The 25,550-nt window shown below is 40.8% G+C and overlaps 1 protein-coding gene across 2 annotated transcripts in view; it reads left to right on the forward strand.

The window, feature by feature from the left end:
* LOC138742336 (SH2/SH3 adapter protein NCK1-like) overlaps positions 1-25,550 on the forward strand; it is a 158,331-nt gene that overhangs the window by 94,607 nt on the left and 38,174 nt on the right. For both annotated transcript variants that reach the window (XM_069896617.1, XM_069896618.1), the window contains exon 3: positions 20,542-20,785. In XM_069896617.1, coding sequence (XP_069752718.1) covers positions 20,560-20,785 — 226 coding nt within the window. In that variant the 5' untranslated portion in view covers positions 20,542-20,559. The remainder of the gene's footprint in view (positions 1-20,541; positions 20,786-25,550) is intronic.

Genomic DNA, 25,550 nt, shown 5'->3' on the forward strand with positions numbered 1-25,550 from the left:
AGAGTTGCCAGGTCTGCAGACACTGAGGCCATAATAGGTGAAAATAGCAGATTACCTTCCCTAAAGGGCTAAAGCATCGAGATGGGCTTTTAACAACAATCCTTCTGTTTTATGTCATGGCTGATAAATGTAGCTTTCAATTAAAAAGTAATCCCAATTTATATCATTTAATTTCTCCAACTGGCATTGATAGAGAAGGGGTGTTGGCAGGGGAAGAAATGTGGGTGGGAAAAATGAGCAAATCAAGTTAGTTGCACATGCTGATAAGTTTTGTAGAGATCAGTTTACGCCCACACAATAGGGAAAATGAATCTTCTATCAAGATTTGACTGAACCAAAAAGATAAGAGTATTTCCTGAACCATTGTGTGGGGAAACATTTAGCTTTCATTTAATAGTATTGTCTCTTCACTTGTGTTTTGAAATTTGATTGCAAGTTGAAAATTAAAAAAAAATATCTTGAGCTAAGAGCTACACAAGCAGCCTGAATTTTAAGAAAATGATGAACTGTTAGACAACGCATGATTAAGCGGCGTCATGTTGAAAAGACTGAAATGCAATGTCATTTTGCCATTTACCTGGGATTTATTTTGTGGATTGAAGTTGCACCTCCAGAATTAATGGCATTGTAGCAAAAAGTTGCAACTTGAAGGTTCTGGGCTTCAGGAATTGTTATGAATCTTTTCAGTTTTTCGTCATATTTTAGAAACCTTATGCTAATTTCTCAAGATTTGCATATGACTGGAGACGATTACAAATGGAGAAGGAGATCTTCTTCCCAACATTGCAAATGATCTAATCATCTAGCTTTCAGTTTTCTGAGCCACCTCAAAATTTGTGCTTGGCACTTGGTATAGTTCCCATATGATGGTTGATGAGAAAGACCATTTGGACCAATTTTATCATTGATTCATCCCCATAGAAGGGCACTGCAATGTTTTCTTCTCACCCTGCCCGCTATATAAGGCACACCCTCTTGTTTCTTAATTTGATGCCCTGGTTATTCATTGCTTTACTAATTCTGCCTGTTATCCATTCCATGTGTTGATCTTTGTAAATATGTGACTGACCTCTGGTCTGCAGAAGAGTCAAATGATTTGGAAAGCTGACAGGAAAGATAAGGTTGGCCTTGGATCAGATCAGCAGCTTATCTTGTTGTCTAATGGAACAGGCTCCAGGGGACATGTTGCTCAGGTTAAAAGTCAACTCTTGTATCATGAAAGTGAGCAGATTGTTGACTCTACCTAATTGTGTTTGAGCCACTATTGTGAACTGCAGTATGCTTTTATAGCTCTGGGTATTTCCACTGTGTTGACTGAATGATGATGATTGAATGGGCATCTATTTCAAGATGATTTTTTTTTTGGTTACTTGGATGGAAACCAAGGATGGATGATAGATGGTAGTGCTCCCATATACCTGCTGCCTTCCATCTTCCTAAACATCAAGTGGCCAAGGAGCATTGGCAAGTTTCTGTGGTGCATCTCGGTTGTCATAGCTTGATGGTGTAAAGAGTGAACATTTCAGTTGGTAGGTAGGTCACTGAACAAGCAGGCTATCCTGAAGGGTGTGGAGATTTTTAAAGCATTGCTAAAGCTATACTCACCCAGAGATTGCAGGTTGTTCCATTGGGTTATTAACCTTTGATTTGTTGAATGAGTCATTTGCTTCAGAATAGTTGATCCTTGATTTACTGTGTTTGGCTGTTTACATCTGCCTGTTCCAGTTGAAGATGCTGATGGTGTAGAACTTTCCTCCCATTCCCCATCCCCAAATTGTTGACAAATGTTCTGTAGAGGATGTGACAGAAAGGCAGAGCTTTGTTGGTTGTGGGATCTCTTGGCTCCATTTGCAACATGCTCCTTTAGCTTATTAACGTGCGTGCATTTGTGCATATCATGTTCTCTTTTCGTTATCTGTATCTGTGCTTGTGATTTTCAGGAGAAGTGATGGGATCAGAGGTGTTGAGAGCTCTGAAGAATGTTCGCTTAAGGGTAATCCTCTGAGGAAAATCGTGCATGCTGTTTGATCTGTTTGCTCTCCAAATTTTTGCAGCCTCGGATGTTGCCAAGGGGATTTTGCGGGGTTGATTGGATTCTCGAATCCAGTAACTGGGTTGATGCTTGATGATCCTTCCAGTTTTTTTTTTTATTTTTGTAATTCTTGCAATGGTTTTAAACAACGAGAAATAGTGAAAATATAAACATGGTGAGAAATTCTGGAAATGCTCAAGATATTGGGAAGCAGTTACCTCCATCTAGATTGATGTTGAAATTAAAGGAAAAGAGGAGGAGAAATTTCTCATGTATGTTCAAGAAAATTTTCAAGGCCAGTCTCTTTGTAAAAGGTTGAAAACCTAAATGTTGCTAGATCTGGCTATGTGTGATGAAGTGGACAAAGATTTGTTACAGGCAAATAATTTCTGCTGGCAGGGTTTTGATTTTTGAAAGTTGATGGGAATTAAAGATTCAATTAAAATGAATATTTATAAAGTGTTTGGTCCTGTTTAAGAACTTATCTGGTTTAAGGATCATTGATCAGTGAATTATCAAACTAGCAGATTGGAGTTGGTAATGCTCCCAAAGGTTCGGTACTGGACAATTTTATTATGGATGTGGACCTATAGGGCAAAAGCTTGAAAAGGGCAGGATTCTGGTTCTGGCCGGAGGGGTACCAGGTATTGGAACCAGATGCAAGAAGGGGACCGAGACCTAGAGGAGCAAATCTGTAGGGAGATAGTAGATATTTGTGATAAGCACAGGGTTGTAATTATGGGAGATTTTAATTTTCCACATATAGATTGGGAAACACATTCTGTGAAAGGAATGGATGGGTTAGAGTTTGTGAAATGTGTGCAAGATAGTTTTTTACAACAATATGTAGAGGTGCCGACCAGAGAAGGAGCAGTGTTAGATCTACTGTTGGCAAATGGGATGGGTCAAGTGACGGAGGTTAGTGTTGGCGAGCACTTCGGGTCCAGTGATCATAATGCCATCAGCTTCAATGTCATTATGGAAAGAGAGAAATCAGGGCCAAGGATTGAGGTTTTTGATTGGGGAAAAGCTAGATTTGAGGAGATGCGAAAGGACTTGCAGGGTGTGGATTGGGACAATTTGTTTTATGGGCAGGATGTAGTAGAGAGATGGAAGTCTTTTAAAGATCAGATTTTGAGAGTGCAAAAGCTTTATGTTCCTGTTAGGTTAAAAGGAGGGGCAAAAGGTTTGAGAGAGCCGTGGTTTTCAAGGAATATTGGAAACTTGGTTCGAAGAAAAAGGGAGGCGTACATTAGATATAAGAAGCATGGAGTTAAGGAGATGTTTTAAAGATACATTGAATGTAAGAGGAATCTTAAGAGAGGAATTAGGAAAGCTAAAAGAAGGTACGAGAAAACTATGGCAAGCAGGGTGAAAACTAATCCAAAAGAGTTCTACAAATATGTTAATGGTAAGAGGAAAGCTAGAGACAAAATTGGTCCCTTAGAAAATCAGAGTGGAAAACTGTGTGTGGAACCTAGAGAAATGGGGGAGATATTGAACAGTTTCTTTTCTTCGGTATTCACTAAGGAGAAGGATATTGGGAGATGTGGGATAAAAAAAGCAAATTGGGTAAATATGGGGAATATAGAGATTACAAAAGGTGTAGTTTTAAGGCTTTTGAAGAATATAAAGGTGGATAAGTCTCCGGGACCAGACGGGATCTTCCCCAGGACAATGAGAGAAGTGAAGGAGGAAATAGCAGAGGCTCTGGCGGTAATTTTTCGAATGTCATTAGATATGGGGATAGTGCCGGAGGATTGGCGCATTGCGCATGTGGTTCCGTTATTTAAAAAGGGTTCAAGGAGGAAGCCTGGCAACTATCGGCCTGTAAGTTTGACGTCTGTGGTAGGTAAATTAATGGAGAAAATTCTTAGAGATAGTACTTATAAACATCTGGATAGACAGGGTCTGATCAGGAGCACTCAACATGGATTTGTGGGAGGAAGGTCATGTTTGACCAATCTGATTCAATTTTTTGAAGAGGTGACTAGGAATGTGGATGAGGGTAGCGCAGTGGATGTTGTCTATATGGACTTCAGTAAGGCCTTCGATAAGGTACCACATGGAAGGTTAGTTAGGAAGGTGCAGTCTTTAGGTATAAATTTTGAGATAGTCAAATGGATTGAACATTGGCTGAAAGGGAGAGGCCAGAGAGTGGTAGTGGATAATTGTCTGTCAGGTTGGAGGCCGGTGACCAGTGGTGTGCCTCAAGGATCTGTATTGGGCCCATTGTTGTTCGTTATATACATTAATGATCTAGATGATGGGGTGGTGAATTGGATTAGTAAATATGCAGACGATACTAAGATAGGTGGAATAGTGGATAATGAAGAAGGTTTTCTAGGATTGCAGAGGGATTTGGGCTGCTTAGAAAAGTGGGCTGAAAAATGGCAGATGGAATTTAATGCTGATAAGTGTGAGGTGCTTCATTTTGGTAAGAAGAATCAGAATAGGACAAATGTGGTAAATGGGAGAGCATTGAGGAATACAGAAGAGCAGAAAGATTTAGGAGTGACGGTACATCGTTCCCTGAAGGTAGAAACTCACGTGAATAGGGTGGTGAAGAAGGCTTTTAGTATACTGGCCTTTATCAATCATTGCATGGAATATAGGAGTTGGGAGGTGATGTTGAGATTGTATAAGACGTTGGTGCGGCCTAATTTGGAGTTCTGTGTGCAGTTCTGGTCGCCTAATTATAGGAAGGATATAAACAGAGTGGAGAGAGTGCAGAGAAGGTTTACCAGAATGTTGCCTGGGTTTAAGAATCTGGAGTATGGGGAGAGATTGGACAGATTGGGTCTTTATTCTTTGGAGCGTAGAAGGTTGAGAGGGGATTTGATAGAAGTATTTAAGATTATGAAAGGGATAGACAGAGTGGATGTGGATAGACTATTTCCGTTAAGAGGAGGAAAGATTAAAACAAGAGGACATGAGTTAAGAATTAAGGGGCAGAGGTTTAGAGGTAACATGAGGGGGAACTTCTTTACTCAGAGAGTGGTAGCTGTGTGGAATGATCTTCCGGGAGAAATAGTGGCGGCGGAGTCAATTGTATTATTTAAGAAAAGGTTGGACAGGTATATGGATGAGAGGAAGATGGAGGGTTATGGGCATTGTGCAGGGAGGTGGGATTAGAAAGGGGTGTTTGGTTCGGTGCGGACTAGAAGGGCCTAATGGCCTGTTTCCGTGCTGTAATTGTTATGTTTATGTTATGTGTTGATGGCACAGAAGGGTTCCTGACCATGTTGGAGATTCATATCTAGAGCTCGGGTTGCCAATGGTTTGGACTGGACTTGGGGCTGTGGAAGCACTGTTGGGGAGTGGAGGATGAATCTATGGACACTCAATGACTCTTGGGGTGGGGCGGGGGGAAGACTCTCTTTTGCTTCTCTCTGTCTGATTGTAAGTGGCGCTTAGGCAATTCCTGCCAGTGGCGAATTCATGTTTTATGAGACTGTTTTATTACTATGATAATAAATTTAATCTTGATCTTGGTTTGTCTGAAAATTGCATCAAAGTTGAAGATTTAAACTGTAAAGAGGGTAAAAATAGATTTCAGCGGGCAAAGCTTGAAGAAAGGGGAATTGTGCAGAAGTGGAATTGAGGACAGGTGTGTGAATACATTTTGGAAGTGAGGAGAGACCAAATAGTCAAATACCATAATTTTAAGGAATATACAGGAATTAAAAAGGACTTGGGTAGACCTTTGTATAAAACTATGCAAGTGGCAGATTAAAATGTTTGCAGTTATGGGGTTCATAAATGGAAGCAAAAAGTACAAGTTATTGAATCTTTCACAAAAAATTGATTCAACCTTTTTCTTTCCATTCACATACCAATTTAAGTAATCCCTAAGCCATCGATGCTCTGCATTAGTAAGGGATTGCTTAAGGTGAGTAGGAAGGGATTCACTGATCTAGACCAACTGTTACTGAAATATTTTGCTTGAGGAAAAATTGTCAGTGGCCGATTTCCTTCAGAGTTATGAAACCATGCACATAACAAGTCAATTAGGAACAATTAAAACAGTGGTTTTCAAACTTTTTCCTTCCACCCACATACCACCTTAAACAATCCCTTACTAATCACAGAGTGGAGACAATGTTTCAGGTAGTGGGAGAGTCTAGGACCAGAAGGCACAGCCTCTGGTTAAAGCATGTCCCTTTCGAATAGATCAACAGAAGTTTCTTCGGCCAGAGAGGGTTGTGAATGTGTGGAATTCATTGTCATGGACTGCTAAGGCATTGAGTATATTTAAAGCAGAGATGATCAGTTCTTGGTTAGTGAGGGTGTCAGAAGTTTATTGGGAGAAGGCAGCAGATTGGGATTTAAAGGAAGAATGCATGATTTGAATAACAGAGTGGACTCAAAGGGCAGAATGGCCTAATTCCGTTCCTAAGTCTTATGATCTAACTGATTACTGTGCAGATTTTTGTGTTTCACGAACTCATTGAGCTCACTGGCCTTTATCATTGCTATAATTTTTTGTCGTTTATTTTGCGAAGTTAGCCATTCCCACGGCAGTACACCTCCACAAATCTAGTTTTAAAAAGCTTTTCAGAAATCTCAGTAAATTAGCATTTGGCACACTTTGTATTAGTAACCCTCAGCTATTTGCTGTGCTCCTGGTAACAGTGTTGTATTTAAATGTGGTGCAAAATAAGCCCACAGTTTAAATAACGGAATCTCCTGCCATTGATGTCTTCTCATAATACCTTGAATTTTGAACAGTAAATTATTTATATTTGTAAATCTGCATGTATTATTAGAGTATTCTTAATATTTAGTACAGATTGTGTTTTTCTTATACTATTGAGGTGAATTAGTGTGTAGTTTATTAATAGGAGTGACATCCAAAAGGTTAGAAAACACTTGCCTGGCATCACCAAAGACTCAAGTGCTGATTTGCCAGAGTTTTCCTGTAGTTGTATGTAAAGTGAATGCAATCTGACAGTGTTAAGCTTAAAGTTTACCAGAATGTTCTTGTAGTGTTTCAAATTTGAAAAACTTTGTGTAATAGTCCCCCCACCTTGTATTTTTGTATGTACTCTGTTGAAGAGACTCTTTGACAGATTTAATGCTTTGTGAGGAAAGATTGTGGATTTGTGCTTGGGAAGGACATATGAAACCAATTCAAATGGGTGGGATACAGTTACTCCATGATTGGCAGAACAACTAGAGATGCAGAAAGACTGCCTCTTCCTGTATATAAAATAACTATTGGTACATCATTGTCCACCTAAATATTTCACTAATGGTAACTAGTTTAAGTTGCACCAGTTGTAGTTAATTGAAACATGTACAGGTGCCTAACCTTTTATCTGGAATTCTGAAAATCGGCACCCTCCAAAAGCTGGCACTTTTTCAGGTAGATGACATCTACTTGACAAAGGTGGAGTTTGGCACCAAACATGGCCCGTCGCGACCCTCGCTCAACTGTGTATTTCGTTGTGTCCAGCTAATTTATAACCGCCTTTGAATTGCCTAAACTGAAGCCTGTCCAGTGTCGAGGTGCTTTCAGTCAGCCTGCGGTGGCTCAATGGCCATCGTCGCTACCCATAATCCCCCATGGAGGTGAAACTGCTGTACCAGCGCAGGGGAACTGAGAAAGGGCCTGTGCTCCAGGCTCTGGTACAGTGGAAGGTGGGGGGGGTTGCAGAGATAAAGTGATGGCAGTGCGACTCAGTCGAGTGAAGGGGAGAGGTGGCAGCGCGAATCGGCCAGCCTTAAAGGGACAGAAATCAAAATGATTCCAAAATCCAGAAGATTCTAAACAGCAGGTGCCCGGTCCTGATGATCTGGATAAAAGTTTAGGGACCTGTACTTGAAGCTAATTCTGCATTCTCAGCTCTTAACTCATATGGTCAATATCGTTGACGACATAAATCTGAAAATAACTTCATTTCCATTATCTCATACAGAATTACTTCCCCATGTTTGGATGTTTACACAAAATCTCCCGAAGGATTGGAGATAATTAATGTGAGGATTGTTAGTTCAATTTACTGAGCTGCCTTGAGTTAACAATGGTGATTTGCTGTAATACCACATTGTCACTCGACAGGAAAAACTGCCAGTTTCAGATCGGACATGAACATCCTGTACAAAACCAACCAAGTCCCTTGTTGAACTCAAAGTTGTAACAAGCAGCTATTGTGAAATTATACATCGAACAATTGTTCAGATATTTTGATTTCTTTGAGTTCTACCAAATATGCTGTACAGCAAATCTAATAAAATGAGCAGTAGAGATGTTATCTTGTTTTCATATTGGTTTATTACATTAGAATCTTGGCCTGACCTAAACCTCTCAAATTTCTATACTTTGCAAAACCCTCATCTGAACATCCCAGATCTGTTCTGGTAAAGCTGATTTGCAAAATGACTCTAGCGACAAGGCTTCAAACCTTTCTTCTCTCCATCTGCCATCCAGATCCAATTAACACTTTTAGTCTGAGGGTTTGTATGACTCCCCCTGCCCATTCTTCCCTTCTCCCCAGCCTTTTAATTCGGGCACCTGCCTGCTTTCCACTTGTACCTTGAAGAGCAGCTCGGGCCCGAAACAACACCAGTTATGTGGCTTTATCACCTTTGGATGCTGCCAGACATGCTGAGCTCATCCAGCATTTGTGTTGTTACTCCAACCTCATCTTCTCCCTTAAGCATTATTTCCCTTTTGAACAGTCCTGATCCCAACGTGCTGTTGGTGGTGTTTGTAGGGTCAAAACTGGAGCTCCTTGTTCGATGGACTGAGCTCTCGTTGACTTGTACATGCTACAGCTGATTTGCAAGTGCTTAAATTTGAATGCACACTCTATTTCAAGCTTCCGATCTCTGGCTGCTGCTGAACGACGGTACCTTCTCAGGATGCAAAAATAACTTGTACAAGGCAATTTAACAATCTAGTTAAATTTTGTGAAGCAATGAGAAATCTTGTTAATCTATGAAAAGCATTTGCAAGATTTGTTGAGAGAAAATAATTGCTCTTCAAAGGAAACAGACTAAAATACACTTTTGTCGTCAGCTGCACCGATTTTCTATTGCTGATTAAAATGGTTGTCTTCATTTGTTTAATTTCTATCTCATTTATCTGTTTCATTCCTCCTGAAACTGATATCAGATTTCTCAGAAGTATGGAAGCAGCCTCTAATAGTCACACACAAAATAAGGAAGGAATTGTCAGCTTTTAAGTCACCAAATGGCCACTTGTCAGTTTGCTTGTGAAATTGTCCAGCTGGCCAATATTCTACTGCCAAAAACTGTTGGATTGATAGTTTCACAAGCCCTGATTTAAATAACCTAGAAATGATTTTGACACTAACACATAAATGCTTCAAGTCCGTATTTGGTTAGTAGAGAGATGGACAATCTTCATTTTGTTTTGAATGAGTGGATTGCAATGTGCTATCTCAGAATTTTGTGTTTTAAAATTTGGCTGTCATTACAGCACAATGATGTGGGATTTACACTGGCTCATTTGTTTCCCCAAGTTATTGTCCTATCATATTGTCCAGGGGTTCTCTGAAGGAGTCTGTGAAATGTGGGGAATGTATTACTGCTCATTTAAAAATCTTTTAAAAATAAAATTGGTCTGTCAGTTCCCAACTCATCATGCGATAAATTGAATCTTGAATTTAGGTAGCTAGGGCTTTTCAGCTGTGTTGTGTTACAGGGTATATTTGTGCCTTTGTTGTTCCTTTTGTTCTTGTTGACTGACAGCAATCACCTGAAATTTTTAATGCTCATTTTCCAAGTTTCAGCTTCTGCACATTTCATTGAAGTTGTGGATAATAGTCCTGGTCAGCCGTTGAGACAGAGCAAGATTCCTGTTCAAAGATCTGCGCAGAATTTGCAATCCACTTTGCCAATGAAATCACTTAGCAGGTTTTTTACTTGAGCAACATTTCTGTGGCTCAGACATTTCAAATGGAGCTATTGAAACATATTATCTAACTGCATACCCAGATACATAGTGAAGCGCTGCATTTTGTTTGAGAATTTTTTTTTATTGTTAAAGGATTGCTGAGATGGATGGCCTTTGTAGGTCTGCCTGTGAGTCAGGCAGGTTTAGGTAGTGTGGGCACACCCGCAAAACTAGGGCCGTGCCCATAAGCTACTTTCTAAAATTGCAATCTTGTATGTAGGAGTTGGCATTTTCAATCAGTGACCCAATTCCATTGATCTTCAATCTGTAGTTAACTTTTGTTATTTTAATTTTGAACAGATTTTCATTTGGTCAGTATGCTTAACAGTGAACTTGGCTTGGTTGTAACAGCGTCAAGGGCCAGGAAATGTCCAGATATTTAAATTAAATGCATCTCAAAATCGGATTTCACCTGTTGGTCTCGTGTCTATATTGCTAATGCCCAATTGAATCCTTGCAAACAATCACGAATTGGGGGAAAAATAGTCGTGTGGAGCAGCTTTGGTAGTTTTCAAGCAGAATAATGTGTTAAGACTTGACTCTTGTAATTCCTGGTAGGACCCTGCCCATTTTGGCACATATGTAAATGCTCTGTTGTGCCACTGTCAGAAGGTACAAGTCTTGAAAGACACACTCTGATGTAGCCAGGCAACTTTCATCTTTTTCTTTGGCTTGGCTTCGCGGACGAAGATTTATGGAGGGGTAATGTCCACGTCAGCTGCAGGCTCGTTTGTGGCTGACAAGTCCGATGCGGGACAGTCAGACACGGTTGCAGCGGTTGCAAGGGAAAATTGGTTGGTTGGGGTTGGGCGTTGGGTTTTTCCTCCTTTGTCTTTTGTCAGTGAGGTGGGCTCTGCGGTCTTCTTCAAAGGAGGTTGCTGCCCGCCGAACTGTGCCCGGCAACTGAATGGCTCTGGTATTCGTCACTAAGGAAGTGTGTAGTGTTCTCATCATGTTATCATTAAGTGCATTGTTTGTATTAGGAAGATGTCAGACACACAGGTGAATTGCCCATGGAGAGATCAGGCCAATTTTACTATTTTACCCCTGAAATGATTGCTTGTGTAATAGAGCCAGGTTCAATTGTTGATGCATGAGTTGAGCATGCAAATTGGATCCAAATAAATCCAATTGTAGAAAGAACAGTATGTTTATTTTCACCAATGAAATAGTTTATAATATGATCACCAGTCTGTAGCTTTTCACCTTTCTTCTTAGTGATAGTTCATTCACTGAATTAAAGTAGTTTATGCACCCATAGATGTTATCATGTCTCTGTCAGTCGAAAAAGTTTTAATTTAAACATTCTTGATACACCATCAATAATCACAAAAAGACTCAAGCTGTGAAACTGAGGGTTTTATTAAGTATAGACTGGAATAGCCATCAACTTCATTGACTGATCAAGGCAGAGTGAAATGGGAAGCATGCAAAGGGCTATGGGTAGGATTGGTCTCGGGAGGTATGTCCAGCCGGCAGCAGCCAATCATAATAGTAATTTACCACAATTCTGCTATGAGATGATCTCCATTTATGGACAGAAATTAAAGGTTTGTATGTGATGGTAGTTTTCTCAGGTGCATTTATTTCAATGCAAGGAGCATTGTTAGAAACACTGGTGATCTTAGGGCTTGGATTGATATGTGGGATTATGATATTATTGCTATTGGTGAGATTTGGTTGCTGGAGGGGCAGGGATGGCAGCTCAATGTTCCGGGGTTTTGTCGCATCAGACGTGATAGAGGGGGAGGGATGAAAGTGAGAGGAGTGGCATTGCTAGTCAGGGAAAATAGCTGTGTAGCGTCAGGACAGCCAGGAGGACTTGTCTCCTGAGGCCATATGGGTGGAGATGAGAAATGGGAAAGGTGTCACCACACTGATGGGTTGTATTATAGACAATGCATTACTCAGAGAGAATTTGAGGAGCAAATCTGTAGACCATTGCAAGAAACAAAATTGTGATAGTATGAGATTTAAACTTTCTGCATATTGACTGGGACTCCTATACTGTAAAAGGGCTGGATGGCTTGGACTTTAACAAATGTGTTGAGGAAAGTTTTATAAATCAATATATAGAGATAACAATGAAAGAGGATGCAGTTCTTGATCTCCTATTAGGAAACCAGACAGGTCAGGTGACAGAAATGTGTAGGTGAGCATTTTGGGTTGAGTGACCATAATGTAGTCAGCTTCAAGTTAATAGTGGGTAAGGATAAGCCTGATCCTCATATTGAGATTCTAAATTGGAGGAAGGCCAATTGTGGAAATGAGAAAGGATCTAGAAAGAGTGGATTGGGATATGTTGTTTTCTGGCAAGGGTGTGTTCTGTAAATGGATGGCCTTTAAAGGTGCAATTTTGAGAGTGTGGAATTTGCATGTTCCTGTTAGGATTAAAGGAAAAGTTAACAGGCATAGGGAACCCTGGTTTTCAAGGGATATTGGTGATCTGGTTACAAAGAAGGAGGAGAAGTATAGCAAGGAGCTACTGACGTACTTGAAGAGTACAGAAAATGCAAGAAAAGAAAGAAATCAGGAAGGCAAAAAGAAGACATGAAGTTGCTCTGGCAAATGATTTGAAGGTAAACCCGAAGGGTTTCTATAAATATATTAAAAGGATAGTAAGGGAAAAAATTGGTCCCCTAGTGGATCAGATTGGACACTCGTGAGGTGGGGGAGATCTTAGTTTTTTTTTTGCATCAATATTTACTCAGGAAACTGACATTGTGTATAAGGAAGGAAGGGAAACAAACAGAAAGGTCATGGAACTTAAGTAGATTAAGAAGGAAGAGGTGCTTGCTGCCTTGCGGTGAATAAAGGTAGATAAATCACCCATGCTGGATATAATTTTCTCTTGGACCTTGAGGAAGACTAGTGTAGAAATTTCAGGGTCCCTGGCTGATCTATTCAAAATGTCCTTAGCCATGGATAAGGTGCCAGAGGATTGGATGTTGTAATGTTGTCTTGTTTTTAAAAAAAAAAATCTCCAAAAATAAACCAGATAATTATAGGCTGGTGAGCATGACGTCCGTGGTAGGCAAATTATTATTGGGAGTTCTGAAAGACAGGAGATATAGGTATTTGGACAGCCAAGGGCTGATTAAGGACAGTCAACATGGCTTTGTCCGTTGTAGTTAGTGTTTAATAAATCTTGTAGAGTTTTTCGAGGAGGTTATCAAGAAAGTAGATGAAGGAAAGGCTGTGGATATTGTCTGTATAGACTTTAGTAAGGCCTTTCACAAGGTCCCACATGAGAAGTTAGTTCAGAAGGTTCAAACACTAGGTATCCATTGGAGAGGTTGTAAACTGGATTCTTAATTGGCTGAGTGGGAGAAAACAGAGTGGTAATGGATGATTGCTTCTCAGACTGGAGGCCTGTGACTAGTGATGTGCCTCAGGGATCCGGGTTGGGGCCATTGTTGAATTTATCAATGAACTGAATGATAATGTGATAAATTGAATCAGCAAGTTTGTTGATGATAAAAAAGATAGGAGGCATTATGGATAGCGAGGAAGATTTTCAAAGCTTGCAGAGGGATCTAGACCAACTGGGAGAATGGGCCAAAAAATGGCAGATGGAGTTTAATGCAGACATTTGTGAGGTGTCGCATTTTGGAAGGACAAACCAAGGTAGGACATACACAATAAGTGATAGAGCACTGACGTCGCATGTGGACAGGGTTGTAAAGAAAGCTTTTGGCATCTTAGCCTTTATAAATCAAAGTATTGAGTATAGGAGTTGGATGTTAAGTTGAAGTTATTTAAGGGGGGGATGTCGCGTGACGCCGTGAGAAGCAGTATGCACACTATCAACTCCTGCAGAGCCTAATTCTATCTGTCCTACTGAATGTTTACTGCATTTGCTGTTCTTGTTTCTTATTTGTGTCATTATGTTTAAAATCCGTTGGGGTTCAAGAGAGAAACGAGGATTTCTGAATGGACAGTGAGCCACAGACACTACCTCACTTTATTCTAGTTGCTCGCACTATTTATTTATCTTTGAAATGTAATTTACAGCAACGTTCGCAATGTGATGCTGCAAAACAAATTTTGTGACATGTTCACGACAATGCATTCTGCATCTCAAGACTTCTGAAGCTGGTTTCTTCAGCAAAAAAATGAGCTACTGGAGTTGACTCTCCACTTCTGCCATGGATGCTGTCTGACCCACTGAGTTCCTTCAGCAACTTATTGTTTGCTGTTAGTTTTTCCAAGTTCGTTTGTCTGGCAGATTTATTTGCAACTACAGTAAAAGTCCTAAAATCCAGGGATTGGGTCAGCTTGGGTTGTCTGGATTCTCAGGAAGTAATCTTCAAATTCAAATTTAAAGAGGAATGGGGAGGTGAAGAGGTAAATTGTAATGGTTTATTCATTGGCAAACACAGCATCATTCATTTATCAAAATGAACAGTTCCAAGAAAATAAAGTCGACACTTGACAAAAATGTAAACAAAATTTTTTTCATTGCTTGAAATTGTTTTAAAAATTAACATTTATAAAAGAAAAATACAATATACAAACTAATTTCTTTATGATTTTAAAATTAATGGATTAAGTGTGGTTGCTTCTTGCTGCTGTGCATCTGTGGGCATACACGTGCGCGTGCACACACACTAAAGCCCATTAACTTGAAAAAGTTTGAGATCCGGATACTCAGGAGGTCTAGATTTCTGGCATCCAGGTTTTTCGACTTCTACTGTAATCTTCCATGAATAGCATAATCTGTGGCATTGGAGAAGCATTTGATCAGAATATAATGAGGCTTACGATTTATCCTCTTCACAACATTGCATAAGTAGAATAGAAAGCAGCTAAGTTGCCCATTTTCTCCTGGTAAAAAGACAACTCTTCAATGAGGGAAAACTGAATTATTATTGTTACAGGTTGATGATCTTCCATTAACGCGGGCCTGTTCTGATGGAAGTTGCAATGGTTTAGTTGTCTGAAATTTTCATATCCAATCTGATTTTAAAAGGGTTGTAACGAGAGGAGTCAGAAAATTGGTTTCCTTGAGCTTGCAATATGCAAGGGCAAAGAGTGAAATGGAGTATCAGGAAGTGGAGAAAAGCTGTATTCTGATTACTAAAAAGTACAGTAATGTCTAAAAAAACTAACAAGGCAAGAAGAAACTGCTTTTAAATCCTAGCTTAGTTAAAATGTGAACTGTTTAAATTGGGAGCGCAGGTTTTAAAAAAAGGAATATTCCACATGGCAACAAATATAAATCTCATTGAATCATGCAAGATCCTGTGAAATGGCTGAAGGCATTCCCTGGGTGAAAAATACAGAACAAAATAGTCTTGGGGTAAAAGGTCTGCCAGTTAAAACTGGATGAGGAGATATTAAATTAAATTGAGACAAAAGATTGGCCATGATCATATTTAACAGAGTAGGATGGACAAACATGCTGTACTCCTGCTATTTCATTGTAAATGGATTTAGATGGTACAATCAACTGTTGAGCATTGCTGAGATATGGCTGGTGTAATGCTGATAAAAATTGTTTTGGTACAGCCCCTGGGAATGAAAACTTGGACAAATTTGGATGTGGAGTTCTGGCATGCATTTGGAAGGTGCAAGTTCAGAGTTGATTAGAAAAGAGATTGGAGGTAAAGTGATGGTTTGCAAGGAAGGGTGATCAAGAGTAGTTATTTTTCAGAAACCTTTGTAAAAGGGACAGAGGGTGCAATTGAGTTGTGATCTCACTTGTCATGAGCTTGGCCGGTACTGTGCAAGAAGGGGAAATCCAAGTCAAACGCTGAAGAAGCTAAAATTAGAAGAGAGAGCAGAGCATGGACCATCAATTTTCTGAGCAGATGATATAGAACAATGTCCTGTGTATCTAATGTCCTGTGTATCTAATGTTTTGTGTGAATCACTGTTGGTAAGATAGACTTGAGGAATAGTTAGAAGGTTAGAATAGAAGGGTAGAATTCAACCTTTTTGCCATAGCCTCACAAAATTGTTTTATGTAACTACATTGAAGAGCGTGTTTAATTTGGGAGTTTTCAGTGAAGTTGGTTCTTATGGGATTTCTTTGGCTGGTTAAAGACAATGCATGGCTTGAAGCCAACCTCACCGCAGTGTATTTTATAACAATCTATCCTTTGAAACAACACAAGAGTAAATGATCTACAGTTTTTGGAGAAAGTATAGCCACAAGAAAAGGAACACTTGAACCCAGCAGATACGTGGAAAATGAAATGTTAAGGGTATTATGAAGAGGAAGGTCAATGGACCTTAGTGACTGGCTTTTTAAAGAACAAAGCAAGTAGGTCCTCAACAAACAATGGAACCGAAAGTTGCAAGATTTTAATCGCAAACAACTTAACGAAATTTAACAAGCATATAGTTCCACATGGAAATTTATTAGTCTTAAACTTGTAAGATTGAGGTCAATAATCTTTACACTTGCAAAATTCATTGCACCATCCAATGCATAATAATAGTAATGATTTCAGTTGCTGCACATATGGGCAGTTTGTAAGTGAAACACTATTTTGTTGTATTGCTGATGGCTTCTAGTTGAAGATAAATGGGAAAGATATAATGGGTATCTTGCTCACGGAAATGTTGTCTGCTGAAAGTGGGAACATTCTGATTTCCCATGAGCAGCTATCAGACCTGTGGAGGAGACAGAAATTAAGATCTAAATTAGAGTAGCCTTTCATGTGAGTTCTCCTTTCCAATTCCACTCAGACCTATCCCTTTAATCTTGTAAATTGTGAGTTGAAGGAACTATCTTTTTTTGAGCTGCACATTACACCTCTTGGAACTTGGAATTGAATTCAACCATTTCAGATAACCAACCTTCCAATTTACTTTAGAATTGGCCAGTGTTAAAGAAAGATTATGTACCTGTAACAATAACTTAGCCTGTCTTTCCAGCAAAGCTGCCCTTCTAGTCTGTGTCAAAACATGATTCCACTAGTCCCACTAACCTGTACCCAGTCCATAACCCTCCAGACCTCTCCCATCCATGTATCAATCCAATTTATTCTTAAAACTTAAGAGTGAGTGCATATTTACCACATCAGATAGCAGCTTGTTCCACACTCCAATCACTCTTAGAATGGAAAAAGTTCCCCCTAATGTTCCCCTTAAACCTTTCCCCTTTCACCCCAAAGCCATGTCCTCTTGTATTTATCTCTCCTAATCTAAGTGGAAAGAGCCCACTTGCATTTACTCTGTGTATACCCCTTGTAATTTTGTAAACTCCTATCAAATCTCCCCTCATTCTTCCAAGGAATAAAGTCCTAACCTGTTTAATCTTTCCTGGTAACTCTATTCATGAAGAGCTGGCAACATCCTAGTAAATCTTCTCTGCAGTCTTTCAATCTTACTGATATCCTTCCTGTTGTTTGGCAACCAGAACTGCATATAATATTCCAAATTTGGCCTCAACAATGTCTTGTACAATCTCACCATAACAATGCAACTTCTGTACTCAATATTTTGATTTATAAAGGCCAAGATACCAAAAGCTTTCTTTGCAACCTGGTGATGCCACTTTCAGGGAGTTGTGTATCTGTATTCCCAGATCCCTGTGTTCCTCTGCACTCCTCCGTGCCCTACCAGTTACTGTGTTTGTCCTACCTTGGTCTGTCCTTCCAAAATGCAACACCTCACACTTGACTGCATTAACTTTCATCTGCCATTTTCTGGCCCATTTTTCCAGTTGGCCCAGATCCCTTTGCAAACTATGAAAGCCTTCCTCGCTGTCCATAACGCCCCCAATCTTGGTGGTGTCAGCAAACTTGCTGATCCAATTTACCATATTATCATCCTGATCATCGATAAAGGCAGCAAACAATAATAGTCCCAACATAGATACCTGAGGCACATCACAAATCACAGACCTCCAGTCTGAGAAGCAATCATCCACCACCACTCTGTCCTCTCCCATTGGCCTTACCTCACATTGCAGATATTCTGCAACTCGTGCTCTGCATGCCACTGTTTCAGTATTTTAATTCTCTCTGCTATGATCGTAAGGCGGCTGTCCTTCTTGGCCTGGTAAAAGTGCCCATTGCTGAGCTTGTACATCTGGGAGCTGAGCTCAATGCCCTCCAGGCCGGCGCCCGCGTCAGACTGGGTGAAGTTGGCCCACATGCTGCAGAGGCGCGAGCACATGTTGCTGTCGCACGTCTCCAGCACCAGGTGCAAGAGCACCCCCGTGGTGCTCATCTCCATCTGCAGTACCCAGCTGCTGGGCATGTATGAGGGGATGGCGCTGGAGAAGAGCCTTTCCGTGGCAAAACTGCAGTGCTATGAGCAGTGAGCCTCTCTCATCTGGCACCAGTACATTTGTTACCTCTTGGTCTCCACCTTGCCGGATGTTTAATTTGCTCTAATATTTGATGCATAACATGATTCACTTTCTGTTCAAATTCTGATCGGTCATTGATGTGAATCGTTAATTGTCACTCTCTGCCCCAACACTGCCAAACCTATTGAATATTTCCAGCATTTCCAATTTCAAATTTCAATTTAAAAAAAATTATTGCTGCTGCTTCTGAGGTCACATAAGATTTTTTCCTTAGAGATTTTGTGGAATTTTCTAGTTTCTTTTTAAAAAAAAACAAGAGAATCCACATTTTCTTTCAATGTGAAAAATGCCTTATGTCCTTTGTCATTTGTCTTTTGAAACTTGGCACTTTGTATTAATTTAAATTGGTTTAACTGTGTACTGAAGTATTGATGAGTGGAAAATGTTAACCCAGTTAGTGTATCCTGTAAGAACAAACACTGCACATTCTGTTGTATAGGACAATCCTCAACACAATTTTCACCATAAAATTTGGGGTCATCTTGTACAAAGCGTCTAAAATTTTTAGCTTGACGATGAAGTCACAACACCTCTGCCATCTTCCTGCCGGCTCTGATGCAATTAAAAAAAATATTTTGTTTTAATTTTCATCGATTCATAAAATTCAAACAAACCGTATAATTTTTTTTAAACATTCATGTAACATAGTTTGTACTTATCCCCTTCCCCCAACTTCATGCAATTGAAAGTACAGTCAATTAAATTATTGATACAATTAAATTGCATTAAAAAGAAAGTTTAAAAAAAACCTCAAAGCGAAACTGAAAAACACGTTGCCTGCATCATGTCCCACTTTAATCATATTCATTTCCTGCTGGGACAGGCTGCTACAGAACCCCTATTTTGAAGTGGGGGGACTAATCAATCTATGCGCCAATATATTTCAAGTAAGGTTGCCACGTTTCCTCCTTAGATTGTACATTATTTTCTCTAAGAGAATGCAACTCTACATTTCCATATTCCATCGTGTGGTATTTAGTTGGTGGTCGGACTCCACAAAACCGCTATACACTTCCCACCTACCGCCAAGGTGACCTTTATGAACAAAATTTGGTATTTGAATAGACTAAACTCATGTCCCTAATGCCTCCCAGAAGGTACACCTGGACCCTGTGGAAAATCCACTTTGGTAATTTTTGTCACTCAGGTTTTCCCAGAAAGATCTTACCTTTGTACATAGCCAGGTCTTGATTTGTGTGATAATAATGCTCTGATGCAATCTCATGCATGGCCTGTTAGCTATTTGTGAAGTCTCTGCACTCTTTCACAGGGTCCATCTGCCCGGTCCGACTGCATCGGCTCCTCTACAGGAGCCAACAGTGGTTAATTTTAAAATATCCAAATAAATTTTAAAACTCTCAATGATCATTTTGTTGTTATAATGTAATTTGCTTTTAACAGCATCCTTTGGTCATTGGTAAGTTGCAGGTTTTTGAGGGGTGGTTGTCTTATTAAAAGGATATGATTCAAAACTAGCATTTTAAGTGGAAGTTCTGGGGTCATCCTATTCAAATTCATTCTATACAACAACGTATACAGTAGAAGCAAATGACCTTTTGAGTTGGGATGGGGGAGAAAATAACTTGGATGTATGAAAAAAGAATGTCAGGTCTTGTGACTGAAAGGTGTCATTGAAGATGTCATACAATCACATTTATTGTTATATAGTCATGTTTTGTTCAGTGGCAAAACAAGGCAGGCAATTAATGCACAGTAGAAAGGTGGAGTGATATGTTTGAACTTGACGATTAATAGAAAAATGACAGCAGATCAATAGAGCCATGGAATCATTCAAGAATCAAGCCATAAGTTGTATCACTTGCGTGAACAATGGTACTTTTACAATTGCAATCTTTCTGTGAATTGTTTGTTTCTGTCACAGGCCTTTTACTCTATATTTCCTTATTAAGAGATGGGAGTGTGAACATGTGAGAAAGACCATTCAATGATGGAAAATATTCAGGACTCAAACCATAAGTCACTTCTGTGGTGGATTAATGAGTGAATAGAATATTGAGTCTGGATTCTTTGAAGTAAATTCTTCAAAATTTACTCCTGAGGGCTTTGAATATTTTTGTAGAAGATGTAGCTAATGGGATGTAACAACGACATTTTAAAAATCATACATTGTGTTTGAGTTTGTCAATAGTCTGAAAAATAGGGTTATACAAGTTAACTTCCTTTAACAATATTTGAAACAAGCATTGAGTTTTTTCCCCTGCAATATTTTGTTAACATTGGTATTATCTTTTAACTTAGTGCTGATCCCACGGGAAGATGACGGACGAGGTAATAGTAATTGCCAAGTTTGACTATGTGGCCCAGCAGGAGCAAGAACTGGACATAAAGAAGAACGAGCGGTTGTGGTTGTTGGACGACTCCAAATCATGGTGGCGTGTTCGGAACTCCACCAACAAAACTGGATTTGTACCTTCAAATTATGTGGAAAGGAAAAACAGTGCCAGGAAAGCTTCCATTGTGAAAAACCTGAAGGATACATTGGGTATGTTATTTCTTCAAAATGCATGCTGAATGGTTGTAAAGCATAAAGGCTACTAAAATTTAGCTTCCAGTATCACCATGCTAATCCAGATAAAATTCAAGTCATTATTAAAGTCATGCTGGCCACAGTATGAAATCAAATTGTTGACCTCAGCAACTATAATCAAGAGGAAAATTATTGCAGCACTAATGGCTGGAAACCCCAGTTGTGTTTCAGTGATGAGACCAGGCAGATGTAATAATGGAGGAATTTTACAACAAAAATGTTATCTTGTATGCCCATTTTTGTAATATTTAATTTAATTTTTAACTTGAATTTGGAGATACAGCATGGCCCAGAAGCCCGCACTGCACAAATACACCCATGTGACCAATTAACCCACAAACCCCATAAAGTCTGAAACATGATAGGAAACTGGAACATCTGAGGAAACCAACGTAGACACGGGAGAACATACAAACTCTTTAGAGACGTCGCTGGATTTGAATTCATGTCACTGGTGCTGTAATAACAATAGCCGCTTTCAGGTGCTCGGACGTAGATAATGCATCGGCAGACGTGGCTGGAGGAGTGCAGCTGGGATGTTCAGGTGGCCTCGGAGAAGACGCCTTTCTGTCACCTGAAAGTGCTGGCAGAAGGAGAGCTGTGTCCGAGCGAATGCTGGCCCCTGTAGACTGTGGCCGTAGTCCCATTGCTGCTTTCAGGTGCAATGGGGGATTCTCCAAGCCAGAGAATATACCTACAAGAGGAGGGTTAGGTAAGTGCGCCTCCTGGCTGGGTTTTCACTTTCAGGTGGCCTCCTGACAGCCGCATTGGGGTAGAATAGGCGGCTTTACAGTCGGGTGTTCTGACCACCTGAAAGCGGCTCTAGTCTTAACCACTACACTAACCTTGCTGCCCTTGTTCAAAAACAACTTGGCTTATGTCAGGATTTCACTGCTGCAGCAAGTAGCAGTGTTAACAAACTACTCTGAGATTCTTTTTTCCTGCAGGGCAGTCTGAATTTCTAATTACCAGTAACTGTAAACTGTGTTTGAGAAGAAAGAAATGTAAATAAACTGTGGAAATACAGGAATATAGATATTCAGGAATAAATAATGAGTAAAGTACAAGTCCTTAAAAGAGACTCTAAATGAGTTTGTTGTTCAGGAGTGTGATGGTTGTATTGTTCCGGAGCCTGGAGGTAAGAGTCTTGAGGCACCTGTATCTCCTTCCTGTGTGGATCCTTATTGATTGTTGCTGCTCTCCGACAGCAGTGTTGCATGTATATGCTCTCACTGGTGGGGAGAATTTTGCCTGTGATGTATTCAGCTGTGCCCACTCTACCTTTTGCAGGGCTCTTTGCTCAGAGATCTTGGTGCCCCCATACCAGGCCATGTTGCATGTAAGCAAACTTTCCACTTCACATTTGCAGAAGTTTACCATAGTTTCTGATGACATATGGAACTTCTGCAAGGAAGCCGATTACATCTTCATTGTGTCAGTGATGTGATGAGTCCTGGAAAGGTCCTCTGAGATGATGACTCACAGGAATTTAAAGTTGCTCACCCTGTCTCCACCTCTGATCCCTGAATGATCCCTGAATCATGCCTCTCTGATTTTTCTTTACATAGAAAATGAATGTAACAATGTACACTGATGGAAATGTGTGATACTAAGGATGTAAAAAGACTTTGAACAGTTTTCTTTTTGTAAATAATTTATTGTGAATAAAGTCAATTTTTGTTTTTTTAAAAAAAGCATTGCTGCTTCACAGGTCCAGCTATTAATTAACTCTTTGGCTTGGCTTCGCGGACGAAGATTTATGGAGGGGGTAAATGTCCACGTCAGCTGCAGGCTCGTTTGTGGCTGACAAGTCCGATGCGGGACAGGCAGACACGGTTGCAGCGGTTGCAGGGGAAAATTGGTTGGTTGGGGTTGGGTGTTGGGTTTTTCCTCCTTTGCCTTTTGTCAGTGAGGTGGGCTCTGCGGTCTTCTTCAAAGGAGGTTGCTGCCCGCCGAACTGTGAGGTGCCAAGATGCACGGTTTGAGGCGATATCAGCCCACTGGCGGTGGTCAATGTGGCAGGCACCAAGAGATTTCTTTAGGCAGTCCTTGTACCTTTTCTTTGGTGCACCTCTGTCACGGTGGCCAGTGGAGAGCTCGCCATATAACACGATCTTGGGAAGGCGATGGTCCTCCATTCTGGAGATGTGACCCACCCAGCGCAGCTGGATCTTCAGCAGCGTGGACTCGATGCTGTCGACCTCTGCCATCTCGAGTACTTCGACATTAGGGATGAAAGTGCTCCAGTGAATGTTGAGGATGGAGCGGAGACAATGCTGGTGGAAGCGTTCTAGGAGCCATAGGTGATGCCGGTAGAGGACCCATGATTCGGAGCCGAACAGGAGTGTGGGTATGACAACGGCTCTGTATACGCTTATCTTTGTGAGGTTTTTCAGTTGGTTGTTTTTCCAGACTCTTTTGTGTAGTCTTCCAAAGGCACTATTTACCTTGGCGAGTCTGTTGTCTATCTCGTTGTCGATCCTTGCATCCGATGAAATGGTGCTGCCGAGATAGGTAAACTGGTTGACCGTTTTGAGTTTTGTGTGCCCGATGGAGATGTGGGGGGGCTGGTAGTCATGGTGGGGAGCTGGCTGATGGAGGACCTCCGTTTTCTTCAGGCTAACTTCCTGGCCAAACATTTTGGCAGTTTCCGCAAAACAGGACGTCAAGCGCTGAAGAGCTGGCTCTGAATGGGCAACTCAAGCGGCATCGTCTGCAAAGAGTAGTTCACAGACAAGTTTCTCTTGTGTCTTGGTGTGAGCTTGCAGGCACCTCAGATTGAAGAGACTGCCATCAAATTAACTATTTGATAGCTATAACATGTCATTTTCTTGGAGTACCCTTTTATACAGAACCCTATTAAGTCTCTTTTACTTAAAAATGGTATTTATTTGAGTATCCTGCTAATGATAGAATATGTTTATTATTAGAGCATGTTTATTCGAACATTAGTTGAGCCTTTATTTAAAGTTCAAGGCAAACAGGTAATTGTGGAATTTGTTTTCAAACTTTTATTTCTTTATTCAGTCATATCATGTGAGCATACAAACAAAATGCATAAATCATAATAGATATATATGGTGCATAAATCTATCTTAAGAGGGTTGGTGCGAGGACGCAGCCTTGCTTCACGCCGTTGTCAATGGAGAAGGGTTCGGAGAGCTCATTGCTGTATCTGACCCGACCTTGTCGGTTTTCGTGCAGTTGGATAACCATGTTGAGGAACTTGGGGGGGGGGGGCATCCGAGGCGTCACCCACATCGAAGTACTCGAGCTGGCAGAGTCCGCAAGCATCGAATCCACGCTGCTGGAGACCCAACTGTGCTGGGTGGGTCATGTCTCCAGAATGGAGGACCATCGCCTTCCCAAGATCGTGTTCTATGGCGAACTCTCCACTGGCCACCGAGACAGAGGTGCACCAAAGAAGAGGTACAAGGACTGCTTAAAGAAATCTCTTGGTGCCTGCCGCATTGACCACTGCCAGTGGGCTGATATCGCCTCCAACCGTGCATCTTGGCGCCTCACAGTTCGGCGGGCAGCAACCTCCTTTGAAGAAGACCGCAGAGCCCACCTCACTGACAAAAGACAAAGGAGGAAAAACCCAACACCAACCAACCAATTTTCCCTTGCAACCGCTGCAACCGTGCCTGCCTGTCCCGCATCGGACTTGTCAGTCACCAACGAGCCTGCAGCAGACATGGACAAACCCCTCCATAAATCTTCATCCGCGAAGCCAAGCCAAAGAAGAAGAAAAAAATCTATCTTATTTGAATTCTGTTCAAGGAAGCATTAATTAACTTAAAAAGAACAAATACCATAATTTGATTCCAATGCTCTTGTATTTGTAAATATTTGCTGATTATTATCTAGTCTGAATCATCTGTTATCTGAATGAAATTAATTGATAAGGTCTTGCTACATCTTGACAGGTAAATTGCAAAAGAGACGGAATTAGGAGTTGAAGTGTTCTAATATGGGGCAACTGCAAAAAGTGGGGATTTCCTTTGCATTAGTGCAACTTAGTTCATAAAATATCATTAGATAAAAATCTGCTGGGTAGAAATGGTCAGTCAACATTTTGTGCCTCTATCCTTTATCAAGCCTGAAATAGATTAGGTGAAATTGCAACTTTAAAGAAATATCACTAATATATCTTGATCTCCTATGTTCACTGCGAGACCGGCTGAGTTCCTTCAGCATTTTGACTACAATCAGTAGGCCATTTCATGTCAGGCCTCACCTGGAGGCCGGCTACAAGAGTGGATCTAAACCTTACCTTTTAGACAGCAGCCCTAAAAGGCTGCTCCTGCATCACATTCACATGGAGACGTGCCTCGTGGTGCCCTTTGGAGTCGATGGAGGTGGGGGCGACTGGTGTCATAGCGCCACCTGCCATAAACGTGCAGCAGAGCAATGGCCATCTTCCCTACCTATAATCCCCCATGCAGCTGGAACTGCTGTGTTTCCCAGAACAATTCCAGCTGCGTGGGGGGATTATGGTTTGGGAAGACGGCCATTGCTCTGCTGCGTTTTGAGCCGCAGAGAGTGGCCTTGAAGGCCGAAGCAGCCCGGTGAGGCTGTCACAGCCCGCAACAGCTGCTTCCTGACAATTCCTGATGGCCTACGTTGCCTCTGCCTTGAGGGGCTCATGAAAGGAGAGGGGTGAGTGGGGAGATGGGTCAGGTGTCATCAACCCACCACTATCCAGCCGCTTACAGTG

Source organism: Narcine bancroftii, chromosome 9, assembly GCF_036971445.1.
Source record: "Narcine bancroftii isolate sNarBan1 chromosome 9, sNarBan1.hap1, whole genome shotgun sequence".
Taxonomy (NCBI): Eukaryota; Metazoa; Chordata; class Chondrichthyes; order Torpediniformes; family Narcinidae; genus Narcine; species Narcine bancroftii.